The 24,423-nt window shown below is 46.2% G+C and overlaps 1 protein-coding gene across 1 annotated transcript; it reads left to right on the plus strand.

The window, feature by feature from the left end:
• Positions 1 to 23,064, plus strand: gna13b (guanine nucleotide binding protein (G protein), alpha 13b). Its single transcript, XM_069175608.1, has 5 exons — positions 1 to 307; positions 14,202 to 14,431; positions 16,302 to 16,352; positions 19,653 to 19,853; positions 22,550 to 23,064. Exons 1-5 carry the CDS (start codon positions 25 to 27, stop codon positions 22,892 to 22,894), a joined length of 1,110 nt encoding a protein of 369 aa, XP_069031709.1. The 5' UTR covers positions 1 to 24; the 3' UTR covers positions 22,895 to 23,064.
• Positions 23,065 to 24,423: the final 1,359 nt, after the last annotated feature.

The raw sequence follows: 24,423 nt of genomic DNA on the forward strand, positions 1-24,423 counted from the left end.
TGCATCGATGAAGTGGTTTCAAAGATGGCGGATTTCCTGCCGTCCCGCTCCGTGTTTTCTGTGTGTTTTCCGAACTGTCTCCTCACGAGCGGCGAAGCAGAGCAGCTGCGGAAATCCAAAGAAATAGATAAGTGTATTAATCGAGACAAAACGTATGTGAAGAGGCTCGTAAAGATCTTATTACTTGGAGCGGGCGAGAGCGGCAAGTCTACTTTCCTCAAGCAGATGCGCATTATTCACGGACAGGACTTCGACCAGAAGGCCAAGGAGGACTTCAGGGCCACGATCTTCAGTAATGTTATTAAAGGTAAGCCTGCTGTGGTTTGTTGTGGGGAAGATGGCGGCTTCAGCCCGCGCTGCGGGTCTCCAGGAGCCCGGACTGGGAAGTTGGTAGCATGCTAGCTGCAGCTCCACCGTTTGACAAAGCTCGTGCGGCTCGCTGGTCCAGAAACGCCCCACGGTGGGGTGGCCCTAGACCCACACCTAGACCCACACCTAGACCCACACCTGGCCCCACACCTAGACCCACACCTAGACCAACACCTAGACCCACACCTAGACCCACACCTAGACCAACACCTAGACCCACACCTAGACCCACACCTAGACCAACACCTAGACCAACACCTAGACCCACACCTAGACCAACACCTAGACCCACACCTAGACCCACACCTAGACCAACACCTAGACCCACACCTAGACCCACACCTAGACCCACACCTAGACCCACACCTAGACCAACACCTAGACCCACACCTAGACCAACACCTAGACCAACACCTAGACCCACACCTAGACCAACACCTAGACCCACACCTAGACCAACACCTAGACCCACACCTAGACCAACACCTAGACCCACACCTAGACCCACACCTAGACCAACACCTAGACCCACACCTAGACCCACACCTAGACCAACACCTAGACCCACACCTAGACCCACACCTAGACCAACACCTAGACCCACACCTAGACCAACACCTAGACCCACACCTAGACCCACACCTAGACCAACACCTAGACCCACACCTAGACCCACACCTAGACCCACACCTAGACCCACACCTAGACCCACACCTAGACCAACACCTAGACCCACACCTAGACCAACACTTAGACCAACACCTAGACCCACACCTAGACCCACACCTAGACCCACACCTAGACCAACACCTAGACCCACACCTAGACCAACACCTAGACCCACACCTAGACCAACACCTAGACCCACACCTAGACCAACACCTCGACCAACACCTCGACCAACACCTGGCCCCACACCGAGACCAACACCGAGACCCACACCTGGTCCCACACCTGGCCCCACACCTAGACCAACACCTAGACCCACACCTAGACCCACACCTAGACCCACACCTAGACCAACACTTAGACCAACACCTAGACCCACACCGAGACCAACACCTAGACCCACACCTAGACCCACACCTAGACCAACACCTAGACCCACACCTAGACCAACACCTAGACCCACACCTAGACCAACACTTAGACCAACACCTAGACCAACACCTAGACCCACACCTAGACCCACACCTAGACCCACACCTAGACCAACACCTAGACCAACACCTAGACCCACACCTAGACCCACACCTAGACCAACACTTAGACCAACACCTAGACCCACACCTAGACCCACACCTAGACCCACACCTAGACCAACACCTAGACCCACACCTAGACCAACACCTAGACCCACACCTAGACCAACACCTAGACCCACACCTAGACCAACACTTAGACCAACACCTCGACCAACACCTGGCCCCACACCGAGACCAACACCGAGACCCACACCTGGCCCCACACCTGGCCCCACACCTAGACCAACACCTAGACCCACACCTAGACCCACACCTAGACCCACACCTAGACCCACACCTAGACCAACACTTAGACCAACACCTAGACCCACACCGAGACCAACACCGAGACCAACACCTAGACCCACACCTAGACCAACACCTAGACCAACACCTGGTCCCACACCTGGCCCCACACCTGGCCCCACACCTGGCCCAACACCTAGACCAACACCTGGCCCCACACCTAGCCCCACACCTGGCCCCACACCTAGACCAACACCTGGCCCCACACCTGGCCCCACACCTAGCCCCACACCTGGCCCCACACCTAGACCAACACCTAGACCCACACCTAGACCAACACCTAGACCCACACCTAGACCAACACCTAGACCCACACCTAGACCCACACCTAGACCCACACCTGGCCCCACACCTAGACCAACACCTAGACCAACACCTAGACCCACACCTAGACCCACACCTAGACCCACACCTGGCCCCACACCTAGACCAACACCTAGACCCACACCTAGACCCACAACTAGACCCACACCTGGACCAACACCTAGACCAACACCTAGACCAACACCTAGACCAACACCTGGCCCCACACCTGGCCCCACACCTGGCCCCACACCTAGACCAACACCTGGCCCCACACCTAGACCCACACCTAGACCCACACCTAGACCAACACCTAGACCCACACCTAGACCAACACCTAGACAAACACCTAGACCCACACCTAGACCAACACCTAGACCAACACCTAGACCCACACCTAGACCCACACCTAGACCAACACCTAGACCAACACCTAGACCCACACCTAGACCCACACCTAGACCCACACCTAGACCAACACCTAGACCCACACCTAGACCAACACCTAGACCCACACCTAGACCCACACCTAGACCCACACCTAGACCAACACCTAGACCAACACCTGGCCCCACACCTGGCCCCACACCTAGACCAACACCTGGCCCCACACCTAGACCAACACCTAGACCAACACCTGGCCCCACACCTAGACCAACACCTGGCCCCACACCTGGCCCCACACCTAGGCCAACACCTGGCCCCACACCTGGCCCCACACCTGGCCCCACACCTGGCCCCACATCTAGACCAACACCTGGCCCCACACCTGGCCCCACACCTGGCCCCACACCTGGCCCCACACCTAGACCAACACCTGGCCCCACACCTGGACCAACACCTGGCCCCACACCTGGTCCCACACCTAGACCAACACCTAGACCAACACCTAGACCAACACCTAGACCCACACCTAGACCCACACCTAGACCCACACCTAGACCAACACCTAGACCCACACCTAGACCAACACCTAGACCCACACCTAGACCAACACTTAGACCAACACCTCGACCAACACCTGGCCCCACACCGAGACCAACACCGAGACCCACACCTAGACCCACACCGAGACCCACACCGAGACCAACACCTAGACCCACACCTAGACCAACACCTAGACCAACACCTGGCCCCACACCTGGCCCCACACCTGGCCCCACACCTGGCCCCACACCTGGCCCAACACCTAGACCAACACCTGGCCCCACACCTAGCCCCACACCTGGCCCCACACCTAGACCAACACCTGGCCCCACACCTAGACCAACACCTGGCCCCACACCTGGCCCCACACCTAGACCAACACCTAGCCCCACACCTAGACCAACACCTAGACCCACACCTAGACCAACACCTAGACCCACACCTAGACCCACACCTAGACCCACACCTGGCCCCACACCTAGACCAACACCTAGACCCACACCTAGACCCACACCTAGACCCACACCTAGACCCACACCTGGCCCCACACCTAGACCCACACCTAGACCCACACCCAGACCCACAACTGGACCAACACCTAGACCAACACCTAGACCAACACCTAGACCAACACCTAGACCAACACCTGGCCCCACACCTGGCCCCACACCTGGCCCCACACCTAGACCAACACCTGGCCCCACACCTAGACCAACACCTAGACCCACACCTAGACCCACACCTAGACCAACACCTAGACCCACACCTAGACCAACACCTAGACCAACACCTAGACCCACACCTAGACCCACACCTAGACCCACACCTAGACCCACACCTAGACCAACACCTAGACCCACACCTAGACCCACACCTAGACCCACACCTAGACCAACACCTAGACCCACACCTAGACCAACACCTAGACCAACACCTGGCCCCACACCTAGACCAACACCTAGACCAACACCTAGCCCCACACCTAGACCAACACCTAGACCCACACCTAGACCAACACCTAGACCCACACCTAGACCCACACCTAGACCCACACCTGGCCCCACACCTAGACCAACACCTAGACCCACACCTAGACCCACACCTAGACCCACACCTAGACCCACACCTGGCCCCACACCTAGACCCACACCTAGACCCACACCTAGACCCACACCTAGACCAACACCTAGACCCACACCTAGACCAACACCTAGACCAACACCTGGCCCCACACCTAGACCAACACCTAGACCAACACCTGGCCCCACACCTAGACCAACACCTGGCCCCACACCTGGCCCCACACCTAGACCAACACCTGGCCCCACACCTAGACCAACACCTAGACCAACACCTGGCCCCACACCTAGACCAACACCTGGCCCCACACCTAGGCCAACACCTGGCTCCACACCTGGCCCCACACCTGGACCAACACCTGGCCCCACACCTGGCCCCACACCTAGACCAACACCTAGCCCCACACCTGGCCCCACACCTAGACCAACACCTGGCCCCACACCTAGACCCACACCTGGCCCCACACCTAGACCAACACCTAGACCCACACCTAGACCCACACCTGGCCCCACACCTAGACCAACACCTAGACCAACACCTGGCCCCACACCTGGCCCCACACCTGGCCCCACACCTGGACCAACACCTGGCCCCACACCTGGCCCCACACCTAGACCAACACCTGGCCCCACACCTGGCCCCACACCTGGCCCCACACCTAGACCAACACCTGGCCCCACACCTGGCCCCACACCTAGACCAACACCTAGACCCACACCTAGACCCACACCTAGACCCACACCTGGCCCCACACCTAGACCAACACCTAGACCAACACCTGGCCCCACACCTGGCCCCACACCTGGACCAACACCTGGCCCCACACCTGGCCCCACACCTAGACCAACACCTGGCCCCACACCTGGCCCCACACCTGGCCCCACACCTGGCCCCACACCTGGCCCCACACCTAGACCAACACCTAGACCAACACCTGGCCGGGAACCTTTTCTTCCAGTTTTCTGTGAGAGTTTATGTTACTGTATGTAAACCAGGTTGGTCAGTAGTTTCATCTAAAAATTACAGAATCACTTCATCAATGATTTGATGTAGTTTTTGGGTTTACGTCAACATTAATCAATCTACTGAGACCTCTGCTGTCAGACTTCATTAGTGAGCCAGTGAAGCTGTGCGTTGAGATGAACTCACAACAATGGACATGGAGCATATGTCCCTTCACAGGCTTTTATTTCATTTGATAGCTTTTTTTCATTTGTCAGATGACCACAGGGAGCTCCTCTGAGTGCTTCCTGTTCATCCCTCGTTTCCCAGCTGCTCTCGGTGTTGTCTGATAAAATGTGCCAGTGGTGCTTCTCTCGTTTGACCTCGTAACCGACTGCAGTTTCAACGAAGATCATTTGAATCATGTGTTTTGTCTTGGTTTTATATGTATATATATATATGTGTGTGTGTGTGTGTGTGTGTGTGTGTGTGTGTGTGTGTGTGTGTGTATATCTGGTGAGACCCTCTTGTGCAGCAATAACTACAACATAAAGTTTGCGATACCTTTTGAGTGGCTTTGAGAATTTTTATGGCCTTCCAGCTTCAACTCTGGGATGTTGGTGAGTTTCCTCACATGAACTTCTCGCTTCAGGTCTTCCACAACATTTTTATCTGGACTTTAACTTGGCCTTTCCAAAAATTGCACTTTTTTTCCTTCTTTCTTTGCTGCAACGACTTGTGTGCTTCGGGTTGTTGTCAGGACGTGTCTCACTTTCTCTTCACCGACACGTCCTGACATTTCTTTCAGAATTTGCTGATATAATTCAGAATTCATAGTGTCATCACTGCTTGCTGAATCGGGGCCAGGTTTTAGTTTGGATCTGAACTAACGTGTTAAAACACCACCCAAGTTACAGAATAACACAAAGCGACGAAGTGTCCGAGGCAGCTGTAGACGTGAGTTCTTCCAAGTAACGTTACTGTTTTTGTCAAATAGTCTCATGGCTTTCTAGAGAGATTGAAGGATTGTGTTTCTATGTGGGAAAGGGCTGTCTGACGGAGAGGTAAAGCATCTCTAATCACCAGACAGTTATTTCACTACCAGGGTTGCCGTGGATACTGGTATCAACACCGTGGTATTAAGATTGATAGTTATCACAGCATGTACAAGTGCTTCTTACCGGTATTGCAAAAACTGCAACCAACAGAGATGCTCGGCTGCATGTAGTGAGTCTCCTCGACTGCCTGTCAAACTCACAGCACACACATGACCGATGACATCTCCACCCTCTCATTCACAACAGTGAGGGATAACTTTGGACATCTTCAAAACAAACCGACATCTTAACGAATGTGAAGAAGCTCCTTCGGGTCCGAAGGTGCCTGGTGACGGGTTTGTGTTGGACGTCCTGTGCTCATGGAGGTCAGAGACGGGATGGAGGACGAGGCTAACTGACCATCCTCATCACGGGAGCCCTCCATCGTCAATATTGTGTCCATGCATTTTGCTGATAATATTGACATGAATGAGTTGTTATTATTTCCAAGAAGCTTTAAGGCGCCTCTGAACTTTTGAACGTACTCCAGAGGAAGAAGCAGGAAACGGGTTAACTCTTCTATCATGTACAGTGTTCAGCGTTAACACATCATTCACCGTGATGTAATCATGATGTCATCATCCTTTGTGATGGTTCGCTGTCGATATCATCATATATCAGTTTGGTAGACATCGCCCATCCCTGGGGGGTTCTCACTGACCAATCAGCGCTCTGCAGTGTTCTCATGTTTGAGTATGAACCTCGATGCAGACGATACTGTAGATATTAGTTATGAAGTCCTGACCACAGCTGGTGAGTGAAGTCAAGCTAAGTTGAAATGGGGTGTTGATAAATATATCAGCACTAATTATTATAATATAGTCAAGTACAAAAGCAATGCAAACTACCTCAATAATAAACATAGTTATATTAATAAACCTTGTCAATGTAAACTGAGCAATGTTGTTTATCAGTTTATTGCTGAACATTGTTATTAGATTGAATTAGTACAGAAGTAAAAGTAACTGTAGAATGTATACTTAATGCATAATAAACAAGCTAATCAATATTATAAACATTGTATAAGAAACTCATCCGACCTTTTAATTTAACCGATGTAATTTATGTTTCACTTTAGTGAAATACTGCAGTTTGATGTACGTCATGGAACAAAGGTTCAAGAGAAACATCTCGAATGAAGAAAACAAAGCCACCATGTGGTGTTTCACATCGGCCTCCTCCCCAGTTTCATCTCACACATCACGACTCCATGAATGAAGTGACTACTCAGACGTACCTGCTGCTGGCGGCTTCAGCGCCTCTTCACATCCATATGGAGACGTTGTGTGCAAACATGCTGCAAACTAAATATATTTCTTTTGGTGAAGAACATGTGAAACATGGTGAAGTTGCCAAATAGTTGAACACCTTTTGAAGCCTTTACAACATAATGTCAGATAAAAGATGTCCCTGTGCAGAGTGATTGAGGACCACGGCTCCCGGTGAGCTCGGTACAAACACCCTGAAGAGAACAGGCGACAAGAAGCCCGTCTTCAGTAAATGTTTAATAGCTGTGATGAGCTCAGACCTACTGGATGGAAAAGCCACTAAAATTAAGATGTCTGTGCTGCTGAACTGTTTACTAATACAAATTATAACATGTAATTAAGTTATGTAAAAATACAAGTAGACAATCCAGTGTTTCTCAGGTTCCCAGGTTATTTTCTGTAGATGCCTGCTGCAGTGCACACAACTCTTTGGGGCTAAAATAGTTTGAAAGCTGTAAAACAAAGAGTTCTTCTTTAAGATTTATCAAAGCTGATGTTGTTTCCCGTTGGACCGGGAGCGTCTGACAGGAACGAGGAGGTGGACCCTGACAGTGACAGCTGCTGAACACGTCTTTCAGACACCCACCAGCTTCTTGCATCTTTCTGCTTGCAGTTTATGCCTCTCCTTGCTGTTTTCTGCGGTCTTGTACGTTTGCAGCATTCCTTGTTGCAGTGGTTTTCAGATTTCAGAGCTGTCCAAAGCCTCTCAATGGGATTTAGGTCAGGACTTGTTTCCGGCCAGTTTAAATCAGTCCATCTGATTCTTTTGTGCTTTGGATTGTTGTCCTGCTGAAACATCAGGACCTTCCCTCAAAGCTAGTTTTCTGACAATGACAAAATTCGCTCTAAAATGCTCCTTATCTATAAATGTTTTTCCAAACCGTAGCCTGGTTTACTGGTGACGTCCTCCCGCCCCGAGCTGAAACCACCACTCCTCAATCCTCCAGCTCAGCCTGAAGTTCTGTCTCACGAGGTCTTCTTTCTACAATCCTCATCAACCTTCTCTGAGTTTTCTCATACTTCCATATCCTGGAAGCACCTCAGCAGTTTTCAGACTGAAACTTCTTGATGAAATGACCTGCTGTCGAAAGGAGTATTTTAGGATCTTTGGTGATTGCCTTGTGCCTTTTTGATAATAGCTCTCCTGACTCTCTAAGACAGCTCTATTGTCTTCACCGTAATAAATAACAGTCAGCCTATTTTTATGCAGTAAAACCACCATTCATTGGTTCATTCAGGTCATGTGAACACTGAAAATGTAGCATTTGTTATTCTTTTATCTTTTTTAAAATGTTGTTAGAGGAACTAATTTAAATTCATCAAAAGGGTGTTCAGCATTAATTTTATCTCTATTTTTTATTTCCCTATATGAAAACATATAGTAAGTTTGGACATTTTATTGATTATTCCCATTTTGCAAAAATGGTTAATTTGCAATTGTTTGAAGTATTGAAGATAATCTAACTTCTGCAGTTAAAGTTCAGGTGTGTGAATAATTCTGAGTCTGTAATCTTCTAGTAACCATGCCGATTTTAAGATGATAAAAAAAATGTTTTCATTGATCATTTTTACTGTAAAATTACAGCAAAATGTATTTCCAGAAGAGACACTTTTACTGATCTTTATTTTGGTTTAGTTCAGTAAATTGAATGAGATATAACCTAAATTTGATCCGACACAGACAGACTCTGTTAGCCTGCTTTTCTCAGACTGTTGATTGCAGCTTCTGTTTTCTTCACTACGATTATAGAAAATCTGTCAATGCGAACCGGACACCCTTTTACACACCTGGAACTTGAGCAGAGTGCAAATCATAGTTTGTGACAAATTATTTGGGAACATAAAGAAGCAACAGGGAGTCCAACCAGGTGAGCGTTTTATCGTGGGAGAGAAACTAGTGGTTTTTTTTAATGTGCATGACTTCCTGATGTCAAACCAGAACTGCGATGATGACGTGAACTGAGCTCATAAAACAGACAACTTTCTATCGTGCCTGTGTTTGTAACGGCTGATGCAGCGTTAATGTCATGACGGACGACATGTCGTATATGTGTAAAGTGGACTGCATTGGTTGGCAGTGTTCAAAGGGAAATTATACGCAGATCAGTGTGAGATGATTGTCGTATAAAACTGATTTGCTTAAGTTATTTATTAAACCATAAATACAAGTCCCACTGCAACTTTTTTTTTTCTCCATGAAATAAGTGTTTGTAGCTCATTAAGCTCACAGTTAAGAACCATGGTTTCCATAATTTAGAGCTTGAATTGTGTAAAAAAAAAAAAGAACTATAAAGGTTTATATGTTCCAGCTGTTGTTTCCTTGTGTCAAAGCAATCAATATTAATCATTATTTCCAATGTTCTCTTGCTGAGCTCATTTTCAGGTTAATAAATTAATCTGGCTAGTGTCATTGAATGTTTGTTAATTTAGTATCTACCTCTAAAAACGGGTATTTTTGGCTTCTCACCAAGCAGCTGATCCCAGATCTGAATGTTTCTCACATTGGAAATCCAAAGCTGATACTATAGTGAGTGGATGTGAGGGTGGATCAGAACACGGTGACGTGCATGGAGCAAGGCTCGTTATAGATATATATCTATCTATATCTATATATCTATCTATATATACACTGCTCCAAAAAATAAAGGGAACACTTAAACACCTCAATGTAACTCCAATCAATCCCACTTCTGTGAAATCAACGTGTCCAGTTTGGATCAACACTGATTGAGGATCAGTTTCACCTGCTGTTGTACAAATGGAACAAACAGGTGGAAATGAGGCAATTATCAAGACAACCCTATAAAGGAACGGTTCTGCAGGTGGTGACCACAGACCGTTTCTCTGTCCTCGTCCTTTCTGGATGATTGTTGGTCCCTTTTGCATTTTGCCAGTGTCCTCACCACTAGAGGGAGCTTGAGGTGTCTCCAACCCACAGAAGTTGTTCAGGTAGTGCAGCTCATCCAGGATGGCACATCAATGCACACTGTGGCAAGAAGGTTTGCTGTGTCTGTCAGCACAGTGTCAAGAGGACGGAGGACATACCGGGAGACGGGCCGTTTCTTCGGAGGGCAGCGCAGCCCTCCGTGTGCTAGCCAGAGGTACCCTGACTGCCATTAGGTCCCGGGATGAGATCCTCAGACCCGTTGAAGACCATCTGCTGGTGCAGCGGGTCCTGGGTTCTTCTGATGCAGGACAATGCTCGGCCTCATGTGGCTGGAGTGTGTCAGCAGTTCCTGCACGATGAAGGCATCGACGCTACGGACCGGCCCGCCCGTCCCCCAGACCTGAATCCAATCCAGCACATCCGGGACATCGCGTCTCGTTCCGTCCTCCGACGCCACGTCCACCGCAGACTGTCCGGGAGTGGACCGATGCTTTGACCCGGGTCTGGGAGGAGATCCCTCAGGAGAACATCCGTGGTCTCATCAGGAGCATGCCCAGGCGTTGTAGGGAGTGATACAGGCACGTGGAGGACACACACACTACTGAGACTCATTTGGACTTGTCTTCAGGAATCTCCACAGAAGTTGGATCAGCCTGTGATCTGATTTTTCCACTTTTATTTGGAGTATGATTCTGAATCCAGACCTCCATGGATAATGATTCTGATTTCCATTGATCATTCTGATGTTATTTTGTTCTCAACACATTCCACTATGTAATGAATCAAGATTTGAACTGGAAGATTTCATTCATTGAGATCTAGGATTTTTTTTTGGAGCAGTGTATCTATCTATCTGTCTGTCTGTCTGTCTGTCTGTCTGTCTGTCTGTGTCTGTCTGTCTGTCTGTCTGTCTGTCTGTCTGTCTGTCTGTCTGTCTACATTAGATCCATCCATCCATCCATATATACATACATACATACATACATACCTGTTAGTACTCTACATGCACCTGAGCAGCCTGGTCTATGTGATCGATGGCACACGGCAGCATGGTCAATTTTCAACAGCACTGTCTGAAAGATGCATAGGAGTTACCAGGGTTCCTTTGGTGTCCTCACATGTCTTGGTGTTGGAGTGGTCGCGGTTGTTCGCCCCCTCCAGGGGAGAGTTAGCCTGGTTCGAACCCGACCCAAATCCACTGTGACTACATGGTTCTGGCGACGCTCATGGGGAATCATTTGATGACGTTCCTTCCTTCTGGGTGTAGACCTCGGGTTCATCTCAACCAACCGACACCCTGCCACCGCTGCTGGTGGTCCACCAAAGTTGTTTTTTTTGCTGAGCACAGCGTATTTTTAAAGTTGATTTTAATGACCATCAGCAGCATGACAAGGTGCTGAGTGTTGATTCTGTGCCGAGCGCTGAACGTTCAGCGTTTCTTTTCCGGTCACTGAGAGTAGCGCTCATCACTGTCACCAGCCATCCAATCACAATGAAGGAGGAGCGGGACTAACACGTGTAACCACTAATACTGGTAGCCGATTGGTGGCTGTGCAAACGCTAATAGCCAGAGCCAGATTGAGAATCCTGGCTAGAGAGTAGCGGTGATCCTCAATCTCCTCCGTTTGGAGTCCAACGTCTTTAGAGATGGTTTTGGAACCTTTTCCAGACCGATGAGCATCAACAAATGGTTATTTGAAGTCTCCAGAAATCTCCTGTGTTCGTGGACTTCCACAAACCTTTTTGTGAGCAACATATTTTAATAGATCCCTGTTTTTAAAGTAAAACATGTCGCCCACTTAATCATCCTCTGGCCTGAAAATAGCTGACTTTAATTTGACCTACAAATTAACTGCTAATCCTTGAGGTTCACATACTTTTGACACTTACAGTTATGTAATGTTGGATCAATTTCTTTAACATATTAATGACCAAGTTTTATATTTGTGTCTAACTAGTCTAATTGAGTTCTCTTTATCTACTTTTGGGGACTTTTGTGAAAATCCGATGATGTTTTAGATCATATTTTTTCAGAAATACAGAAAATTCTAGTTTTCAAACTTTCAAGCACCACAGGTTGAAGTGTTGGCCTGGTCTGACACCCCGTTATCTGGCATCCTGTTATCTGTCCCCGACTGTGAAAGACAAAAGAGTTGGACTGTGCTGGTGTTGTTTCCACTTCAAAGCAGAGACGGGAAAACGCATGAAGGCTGAATATTTGCCACAGGAACTGAAGATATGTCGACAGACACAACACACTCATCCTTGAGCTGTCAGCTCACACACACACACATACACACACACTCACATTCACAGCGGCCAGCTGGATTAACCTGCAGGTTGGGGACAGTCATGCTGGTTTGGAGGTGAAGAAGAGTTCAGTGAGCAGGAACACAAACTCAGCTTGATTCTCCTTTCTGGCTTTTCTAAGTCTTTCTCTGGATCTGTTTTGTAGTGTTTGTCACTCCAAAATGTTTTCATGGTCATCAGCTGTTATGTCAGGACTGAAAAAAAGTTAACTCGAACTAGAGGTCCCACCTTTCAATGGCCTTTTTCACTGCAGCACCATAACATGAATGATGGCTGCGCTCTGCTAAAGAGTCCCAGCAGGCCAATGAAATGAAATGAAGCCGTTACTCATTAAATTAGGTTAGGTTAGGTAGTTACTTTATTAATCCCCAAGGGGACATTTTTTTTTTTTAAATGAATTACACCTGTGCTGTTCATGCTGCTGTAGCATGTGGACATATGTGAAAGAGGCCTGTTGAGTGTGACACGTGTGCTGATTATCAAACTAACTGGAAGTTGGTTCACTCTTGAGAAACTGACTGCACTATTTGGCCATTTTGTTTTTACTTTCCTTAACTTTTCAACAGTCTTCTTTTGCAACCTTTCACTCTGATTGATTACTGCAAAGCGAGCTTCAGCATGGTACCTGCAGCACCTGGCAGCTCTTAACATCTAAGGAATGAATTGCCCTCAAAGAGCCTTGGCGGGTATTAAGATTCCTTGAATATTTTCTCCTGCCTGCTGTAGATAGTAATATTAGATGTACATTTGGATGTATGGAGACGGTAGCTCCAAATCTCATCAACTTAAAATGGGCAAGTGTTTATTTTAGCAAAACCAAATGAATTATTAGATTTTTAATTGGTCAACCCATCCATCCATTTTCTGTCACAGATTATCAGACAATGGGCATAGGGTAGGGTTGGACCCCAGGATTTAACACACAAAACTCTTTGTGGTCATTTTGCTTGTGTTTGTAGTTGCTTTGTGTATCTTTGTAGTAACCCACTGGTGACCTCCTCGCCTGTTCAGTTAATTGATCGTTATATATATATAGCTGGGAAGTACTGCCTGAAATTGTGATTTAAATATCAGTAAGTTAATGTAATCAATCAATAATTGTGGGCCTTTGTTTTCCATCATTTCTTTACCTGTAAGATGACGAAGAATGTTTTAAACGTATTCAATGTGGCATTAAAAGGTCTTTAAAAGTCTAAGAGTTAATTTAGTGAACTTTCTGGAAGCCTTGGAACACCGTGATAAATCAATCAATCAATCAATCAATCAATCAATCAATCAATCAGTCAATCATTAATTAATTAATTAATTAATTAATTAATTGTCACCTGCCGAGCTGAATAAAACTGATCTTAAAAAGAACTGAAGCCAACTGTCCCGTCACGTTTTAATACTCAGCCTGTTCTGTGTGGTGTTTTGTCTCTAATTTTCCCTGAAGCTTAAAAAGTCGTATTTCTTTTCTCCACTTCAGGTATTAGAGTGTTGGTGGACGCGCGAGAGAAACTACGAATCCCATGGGGCGATCCATCCAACCAGCGGCACGGAAACACCATGATGGCGTTTGACACCCGGTCGGCGATGGCTCAGGGTCACGGCATGGTGGAGGCCAAAGTTTTTCAGCACTACCTGCCCTCCATCCGGGCCCTGTGGGCCGACCAGGGCATCCAGAACGCCTATGATCGCCGCAGGGAGTTCCAGCTGGTGAGTAAGCCCAAATATGGTCGATGCAAGTAAGCATACAGAGACTTTGAGCTTTGCAGAATTTCACACACTGTTGCATGACACCTATATCTTCTCAGCACAACAGAATAAGCTGCTGTGTTGCAGCTTGAGCTCATTATAACATGAAACAAGAGATGTTCATGTGGGTTCACCTTCACATCATTCTGACCTGTTCCAAGCTATAGAAGAACATGTCATCATCCAGACCTGTTCCACCAAGCTAGAGAAGAACATGTCATCATCCAGACCTGTTCCACCAAGCTAGAGAAGAACATGTCATCATCCAGACCTGTTCCACCAAGCTAGAGAAGAACATGTCATCATCCAGACCTGTTCCACCAAGCTATAGAAGAACACGTCATCATCCAGACCTGTTCCACCAAGCTAGAGAAGAACATGTCATCATCCAGACCTGTTCCACCAAGCTAGAGAAGAACATATCCAGTGGTGGACATGATGAAAACATGTCTTTTGACATACAACCACAGCACGCTGGTTCAGATAATAGTATGTTCTTATGAATAAGATGATACAAAAGCTGTATTTTGTTAATTTATTTACATAACTAACTTTTATTATTTGTAGCAAAGTAAGATGATCGTAGCTTCTTGCTGATTTCTATTTTCTTCACAACTTCCCTCAGTATTTTGACATTTTAAATCTATCTCCACTGAGATATTGATGACTTAAAATAGTGACATTGCTGTTTTAACCATTACTGTTACTCATCTAGAAACAGTATTTACATATTTTTAAATTACAAATCAATTCTAATTTTATTATAAATTAAGAGTACTTCCAGGCATTGTGCTGACTTCATCAGTGATAATATTTGTTTCACTTTTCTTGTTAATGTCTTGGTGTGATAATTTATGCTCATGGTAATAGTCCACTGATCCCTCAGCCCCTCTTCAGGTGTCAAAAGTTAGATGTGTGTTTTTCAATTCAGTCCACCAGTTTGTTCAATGATGTTTAAAATAATTCACTTCCTGTCTTTATTTAGTGGACACAGGCTCCTCAGTGTTTGGGCTTTGTGTTAGCAGGGTACATTAAAGCAAACAGTCCTGAGGACTGACCACTTCCATATTTGTGTATTTGTTGAAAGGGATACTGTCATCGCAATACTAAACAAAGTCACGCAGTTCAGATTGTCCTCATATTGTGCAGAACTGACTGAGGTTGATCACTTTCACTGGTGCTTAAGACTTCTCCTAATGTTCACCGGGGTTGCAGATATGCTCCAGCTCAATACTTCACAGGTTTAGATCCAGGGAGGCTTCTGCTCAGTCCCAAATTCATTCATAGCACTATTTTCCTTCACTTCACAGATAGCCGTATCAAGCTCCCCTTCAACCACTGCGTCAGTGTTTTTGCACAGATACTAACGTGATGCTGATTTGAATTGACTTTGGGATGTGCAGTGATTATTTTTCGAGTGCGTTTTCGGGAGCTTTTAGTGTACAGACGAGGTTTGACAGTGAAGAGATGAAGACTCGTCCTCCCAGCTGATCGAGCAGAGCTACAGCTGCTGAGCACAGATGACAGAGAAGCTCATGAAGGGCTGCTTCTCTTTATTACTTTCTGTCCTTCCTTCCTCTCCATCTCTCCCACATCACTCCACCAGTTTACATCACTGTCTGACAACTTCTTGCCAACAAAAAAAATGATCTTGAGTCCAGAGTGATGTTTTCAGATGTGTCCTGTTGTTTATTATTCAGCTGAAAACCTACAAATACTCATTTCAGCTTTACTGCAAACAGGCTGTAAACAGGTTCAATTCAGTTTACAAGTACTGTTTGTGCAGGAGGTTAGGAGTGATGTTACATTTCATCTTCTCTCTTTCCCTCAGGGGGAGTCAGTCAAGTATTTCCTGGACAATTTGGAAAAGCTCGGACAGTCGGTAAGTCCTGCCTACACAGCAACGACCACCCCCACCCCCCCCACCCTTTCCTGCCACCAACTCTCCCAGGATGGCTGATGGAGCAGATAGGTGTGACAGTACTTGGGTATTTTGTTGAAAAGAGAAGTGAAACCACTGCCTTCCTGTCCTCTGTCATGTTTCCACACTGCTTTGTTCCGCTGTGCGCTCACTAATTCTCCACGTAGCTCACTGACACGACAGGCTGAGTCAAATACTAGCCGGTAAACTCCAAAACCACGGTTACGAGGAATAATAATGAAAAACAACACATTCAGCTTTGTGGTTTCACAGATTTAGGGCCAAAATTCACAGATGCAAAGAAAAATGTACCCAAAAAGGAAACAATGCGTCACAGATTGCTAAGAACTTCACGAAGCCATTTAGAAACAGATGATATGTGGTCATGTGACTGTCGGAAAGCCAACGACAGATGACTAAAAGGCAAAGACAATGAAATGGAAGCAAAGCAGAAAATTCCCGGTTGGCTCTGTATCATCCCACACCCAGATTTCTATCGACCAATCAGTACCTTTTCTCACAAATGAAGGAAACGGGTCTTTTTCACAGCAAACATTTTAATTTGTATTTGAGGGGAAGGCACAGGTGAGGTAATGATGATTTCTTAATGCCAACAATTTGTTACATTTTCTTTCGGGACATCGGCTGCATTTAAACAAGCGCTCCTACAACAAATCACAGTGCAACGTTACACCACATGATGCAGAGCAGCAGAAACCTGCAGGAGGGAAGATAATTTCCCCTTGGGGATTCATAAAGTAACTACCTAACCTAACCTAACCTAACCTAATCTCAGAGAGATAGAAAAAAAAGAAAAAGACAATACACAGAAAGACAGTTGAAGACCAGAAACTGAACTTGATTGTTTTTATGTGCAGTGTTGGATTTATTAATCTGCTGCCTTTAAGATAAGAATAAGAGTATTCCCTTTCTGTTTTCTAAAGTTGTTAAAGAGATTTGTTCAATAACTGGATGCTCCTCACAGCTCCAAGGAAAACTACCAGACATGGAAATAATTTGGTAAAGAAGTAGGGCTTCACAATTAATCTCCATTCAAGGGACATCAAAACAAGCGCTCTTCCTTAACCAATGATAACGCTGCCATTGTCATTTTCTTTGTCTGGTTGCTCAATGATGATATTATGTGCTCATAAAACTATTTGATTCCTGTCAAACTTGGATTTGAAGAGTGAAAAGAGTACAAGTGTTTCAGCAGAACTGAATGTAGCTGCCAGGAAATGCATCCTCTGTTATTTCAGCTTATGTTAATATAAAAGAGAGTTTTCCCAGGATGCTGTGATCTTTCCACCGAGGCCATTAAACATCTCAATAACTAATGAACTGAATAACATAATGAACATAAAGAAGCTGTTGAGGATTTTTGTTTTTGTTTCAGTGCTTTCCAAGGGAAGTAACCCAGAAAACCCTGTCGTAGTGCTTTCTCACTGCTTGATTTGTTGCTTCTGAGGTTTCGGTGCTTCTTTCCAGTTCTGTATAAAAACAGAAGTACGAACACCGGGACGAGTCCCTGCTGACGGCTCACCACCAGTACAACCGGCTTTTTGTGGGTTGAGACTTGGCTTCAGAGTTAGAATAATGCTTCAGGTTAGCATTTAGTTGTGATGGTTAAAGTTTGGGGCTGAGGAATGCATCATGTCACTGGAGGTCGCCATGGCGATCGTGAAAAATGTGAGCTGGTATACAGTGTAAGAACACAACACCCTAGCATGGTCTGTCAGCGATTACTCATCACTTCTGGAATTCAAGGAATGTGACACACACTCACACACACACACACACACACACACACACACACACACACACACACACACACACACACACACACACACACACACACACACACACACACACACACACACACACACGATAAGTAATGATTTCACATCATATTTGGACCCAGATCATTGAGGATTCACTTGTTTTATTCACCTTGTCCTGATTGATAGAAGCCTCATCATTGCTAGTAAGAACTCTTCAGTCCTACTTCCAGCTGTTTGTGGCTCTGAATGCCCCGCTATGAATATCTTCCTAGAGAAATTGCCTGTAAAATCTGCCCTATCCATCGTACCTCCACTCTCTTTTTGGCAAACGTCTTTCCCTCCATGTGAACTTGTTAGATGTGGTCCAATGTGTCCTCAGAGCTGCTGTTGAGACCATCGGCCGGCTCTGAAACGACCTCCCTCCTGCAGCCTCACATCTGTTGATGTGCTCTGGTATCTCAGGAATGCAGAGTGTTAAACAGGGATGTGCTGGACGGCTTTCATCTCTGTCACAAAGCTCTGGGTTTCTTTCCCTCAGTGCCAGTTTATGGTCTCAGAACTTGTTCATAAGTCTTGATGCCAGACCCCGTTGGAAATCCAACATGTTTGTAGTAAATGGAGAAAGGTGACGTGAAAAGCCGAGCATCACGGGGAGGAGAGGCAACGCGAACACACACTTTCAGACGGTCTCCAGGGAGACGACGAGGAAGCATGAAAAGTGCTGCAAGTAGTCCGAAATTTTAAAAAGAAAGCCGAGAGAGGAGTTCAGTCCTCGTCTCCACACAGTTGACCAATCACGGTGTGTGTTGGGGATGAAGGTCAGTATAGTGGTTTCTAAAAGAGTCTCTGCACACCTGAACGTGTGCTAACGGGAGCAGTGAAAATATGTCCCACAGACTTATTGCTGAGATCTTTAGTTCAATGGAACCAGAAATTAGAAAGAATAAATAGAAACAAACTGACACAATAGCTGTTTCTAATCTTTTCTGACTGCTCTGTTAGTTCAAGCTGCTCATATGGGAGTTCGACTAAATATCTCGGCTATGAGGCAGACAGCGTGAGGGACTTCTTCTTCCCTTGGGGAAGGATGGTTGGTTTTTACACAAATGGGCGTCCACCATCTGACAAGCTCTTTAGAAGGAAAATAAAACAGCTTAACAGCTTAAATTTTCACTGATTAAGACTGTGTGTGTGTGTGTGTGTGTGTGTGTGTGTGTGTGTGTGTGTGTGTGTGTGTGTGTGTGTGTGTGTGCGCGCGTGCGTGTGTGAAAGATTTTTTTTTTATAGGTTATATTCATAATAAATCTCTATTATATATACAAAATATATATTATATGTATACTATGAAAAGAAGGCCCATTTGAAGACCTTCTAATGTATCACTGCAATGGTGCTGAAAATGTACGTTTGATGTAAATGTTGTATAAAAACTCCCAACTGTGTTGAAACCTGTTTGTGAAATGCAATAATGTGCTTGCAGGACTACCTTCCCAGCCAGCAGGACATCCTTCTGGCCCGAAAGCCCACCAAGGGGATCCACGAGTACAACTTTGAGATCAAAAACGTGCCCTTCAAAATGGTGGATGTGGGCGGGCAGCGCTCAGAGAGGCGGCGCTGGTTCGAATGCTTCGACTCGGTCACTTCCATCCTCTTCCTCGTCTCCTCCTCTGAATACGACCAGGTGAGTCGGCTGGATCCACACAGAGCAGCGATTTACACATCAAACATCACAGAAATCCAAAGTATTAAATACGAGGGCAGAATATCAAACAGTAGAAACAAGCTGCAGGTTTTCTTCTAAACATAACCTCAGTGTTCCTGCACATACCAGCAGGAGGGACTTCTGGGTAATTTACATATGTAATGGACATGGATTATTAATGTTGTACCGTTTTGTTCCATTTAATAATGGTTTGAATCTCCAGATCATTTTATCAAATCTCAATCTATTTCAATCACTTATTGAACCTTTTTGGTGCCCTGGCTACTTTTTTTTTTAAATTTCTGTTCAAAAAACACATCACAAATTCACTCAGTAATAACTGGAAGACAAATCTGAACAACCTTTGATCTCTGGATAAAAACACCTGAGATCATTTTGAAATACAGTAAATGCGAGAGGCAGTTTTATTTCCACCTGATCAAAATTTGAAGTTCGAGTGAACAACAGCCTTTGACCAGTGACTTCTTCACTCGTCTTTCAGTGTTGAAGAAGAAGAGTCATGTTATGTTGTTAGTGTGGAACACAAACAGGAATCTGACTTGGATCAGAAAGTTCTAAACTGCAAACCAAATCTGAAGCAACAGAAATGAAGGATAAGAACATATCAGCTGTTTTAGTGGCACCAGGCAGCCTCCAGAGAAAATGACCTGAGCTTTCAATCAGCAGGATACTAAATGGCTTCATGCATAAAACACACCAATAAGACAACACGTCACTTTTACCTCCACATTATGTATTTAATGTTTATAAATGTTGTTATTGAACAATGAACAAAGAAACCGGCGACTTTCTTCCAAAATGATTCCCTCTGAATGTGTTGTGGCTCGACTCGGAGCAAAAGCACTCAGTCTCTGCTCCACACAGCTGCTGGATCAATAAAATGATTTGATCATGTGACCTCTCTGTGGAAAGCTTGTTGGGAGCTATAATGAGGTAGGTCGTGTATTTCAGTGTAGTTACCACAGTGGAACTAGCAGGGGGCATAAAACTGTGTTTTTCATTGAGGTTTTCACCTTCAACTCTCACATCAGTCTCTCAGAGCTTAAGGTCCATCAGCAGGCAGCAATGTGACAGAAGAAGGCGGCGCTCTCATTTCCAACATGTTTGATTGAATTAAACTTCGTTCTTGAAGGAAAAATCTCAACCGGAATCTGGAATTTTTTCCATGTGGCTGTAAAACGTTATTTCAAGATCTTCTCTCATATTTGGCATTTGTTGGGCTCATATTGTGGCGTGGTTAGAAAGGCCATCTCACCGGATACAAACACGCTGCTGTGGTTGATATTTTAGGACACAGAAATTCTCTCACTCTCAAACATCAATCGCAATTAGTATATTTAATTGTGATTTAGTGGCTGGTTACCAGACAAGCATGGAACGGACACTGATAGAAAGTATAACGTCTTGTAGGACACTTTATTTTTGAATATTCTTGTTTTGTCTTTTGAACTTTCAGCCGCTGCACTCCTGATTTGAACTCACCTTTGTTCTGCCAGATACTGAATGATCTTCAGGTTTATTTCAGCTGTCTGCAGCTCCTCTGATATCCTCCACAAACACTGGTGACACCTGCTGCTTTGTCCAACCAGAGTTGTTTGCTTGTCATTGATGTGATGTTGCTCTCCGTCTGCTGGAATACGCACTTCTATAAACTCCTGAGCAGTGCTGCAATTTAAGTGAAGTCAGTGTTATTTATACATTACATTTCATTTAGCTGATGCTTTTATATTTTTTTTATACAGCTCCAAATTATCACACGATTCCTTTTAGGGCACTTTAGTACAGTTTTCTAGAGAAAAAACAAACAATTCCTCCTTGATCGGCACTTTTAACAGTGGGGAGCAAAAAAATCCCTTTAAAGAAGAAGAAAGCCGACTGATGGGGGGGAGCATCTGTTAACAGAACCGGACTCAGAGGTGGGCGGAGCATCTGTTAACAGAACCGGGCTCAGAGGTGGGCGGAGCATCTGTTAACAGAACCGGGCTCAGAGGTGGGCGGAGCATCTGTTAACAGAACCGGACTCAGAGGTGGGCGGAGCATCTGTTAACAGAACCGGACTCAGAGGTGGGCGGAGCATCTGCCTCGACCGGTTGGGGTGAGAGGAGAGCAGAGAGAGAAAAGGACAGCATAGAGATAGAAGAGAAGAACTGTTGGTGGAGACGACAATCACAGAGCAGAGACATGCAGCTCCATGACGGGACATCTGGAAAAGAAAGAACAGAAACTACACGAGTGAAGGAACTGAATCCCAAAATCAATCCCAAATCCCACCTGCACTTCTTTTCTTACATTTTAATTCACTATATTGTGAAGCCCAACAGATCTTTAAAACGTGTGTGAAAGCCTTCAGACTGCTGACCTCATGAGTCCCTCTTAAGAAAGGCTCCTTTGTGGGTAAATATTTCCACATCATTACACTGACGCAGAAAACAGACAATAATCAGGAAATCAATAGAGAATTTGTTTTTGGCTCAGAATACAAAGAAAGTAGAAAATGCTGAATGTGAAATGTTGCTGCGGTAAAAGTCTGGAAGAAAACGTTCCGTCGAGTCTTTCTCTGAAGTACACGTTAACAAACCTGTTTCTGGTACCGGAAACAGTGTCACAATGACCTTTGACCCCCAGCACACACATCTGCCCTCTAACACCTCCAGGTTCTGATGGAGGACCGGCAGACCAACCGGCTCAGCGAGTCCCTCAACATCTTCGAGACCATCGTCAACAACCGTGTGTTCAGCAACGTGTCCATCATCCTGTTCCTCAACAAGACGGACCTGCTGGAGGAGAAGGTCCGGCAGGTGTCCGTCAAAGACTACTTTCCCGAGTTCTCGGGCGCCCCGACGAGCCTGACGGATGTCCAGCGGTTCCTGGTGGAGTGTTTTCGTAAGAAGCGTCGCGAGCAGCAGCAGAAGCCTCTTTACCACCACTTCACCACGGCCATCAACACGGAGAACATCCGGCTGGTGTTCCGCGACGACATGACAACCTCAAGCAGCTGATGCTGCAGTGAGGGGGGTGGACCGGGTGGAGGGGGGAGGAGGGATGGGTGGAGTGCCTTCTTCCACGAGCCAATCGGGTGAACAGCGCCCCCCCCTCCCCCCACTCTCTTTGACTTGACCTGCTCCTCACTTTTGAACTCTGACTGTGTTTTAAAGCCACCACTACTACCCCCCCCCCCCCCCCCCCCCCCCGTACTCTGCAGCGGACCCCGCCAACATCTTTACTGGTATTTGCTTCCTCTGTTGCTCTGATCCACACTTTTCTTCCTCTACTCTGCTCTGACCTCTGACCCTGTGAGTGAGTTGGGGGGGTGGTGTGTGTGGGGGGGTGTCAGCGGGTCTCAGCGCCTCTCAGTGGCGGTTGCCAGGTGCTGCCTCCCTTTAGTAGAACTTGTATAGGTTTCATCTTTCGTTTCGCACCGGCTCACCACCGGTGCACTTGTTGATGATGTCATCAGGGGAGGAGGGGGGAGTGGGGGGATTTCCTCAGTGAGCAGTGGAACAGGAACCAACGGGGCGAACAGACCGGTAGGACGTCTTGTTCCGAACGCCACTTAAGCCTAGTTTTTCTAATCCTTTTGTTTCTTTTCCTAATCCATGAATTTACTGTACGTTCCTCTGCATCTTCTTTAATTTATGTTTTAGAGGGATTTACACTCTGCAGATTTGTGACTGCTGATGGACTCTGACATTGTGTAAGGTGGTTGTGTGTGTGTGTGTGTGTGTGTGTGTGTGTGTGCGTGCGTGGTTGTGTGTGTGCGTGCGTGGTTGTGTGTGTGTGTGTGTGTGTGTGTGTGTGTGTGTGTGTGTGTGTGTGTGTGTGTGTGTGCTGGTGAGAGAACAGACACACACACACAAAGAGCACTTGTTGAAGTAGACATGGTGCTGGAAGGTTGGCCGGGTCGGGTTCAGAGCGACACCTTCATCCTGCTGTTTGTCAGGTCCAAGAACCTCCTTCCTCTCCTCAACAACAGACTCATGGAGGCTCTTCTCTGGAGGACTCAGTAAAGACTCAACTCCACTTCAACTCCGGCCATCTTCAACCTGGAGCACATTAACCATCAGAGTGTGAAAGAAAAGACCTCATGACCCCATTCAGACCTGGTATTAACATGTGATTTGTCCCTCGATGTGTTATCATGGACAGAACCATCCTGATGGTCTTAAACACGGTTATTATTGAATACTTCCCACACGATCAGATCTGGAGCTGCATTGATCATGTGGGATCATGTTGAAATGTGGGAATTTGTTGTTTTGTAGTCTCACATTTTAGTAAATTGAGGTTTTCACTGTTGGTGAGAACAAAACCAAAGCTGATGACATCACCTCTTAAGATATTGTCATCATCACAGTTTTCTAAGGTTAATAGACAAAATGATTAATTTATCAATCAAGAAAATGAGTATGAATCTAATGTTAATGAAAATGTTTATTTGCAGTCCTAATTGGATGTCGGTATGTGAATGAGACCTCTGAGCAGGTGGAACCTCGGACCTGCTGGTCTTTCACCCTCCAGACCAACCAGG

This window comes from Embiotoca jacksoni, unplaced genomic scaffold, assembly GCF_022577435.1.
Source record: "Embiotoca jacksoni isolate LCO1_2020_lvr unplaced genomic scaffold, fEmbJac1.0.p SCAF_69, whole genome shotgun sequence".
Classification (NCBI taxonomy): Eukaryota; Metazoa; Chordata; class Actinopteri; family Embiotocidae; genus Embiotoca; species Embiotoca jacksoni.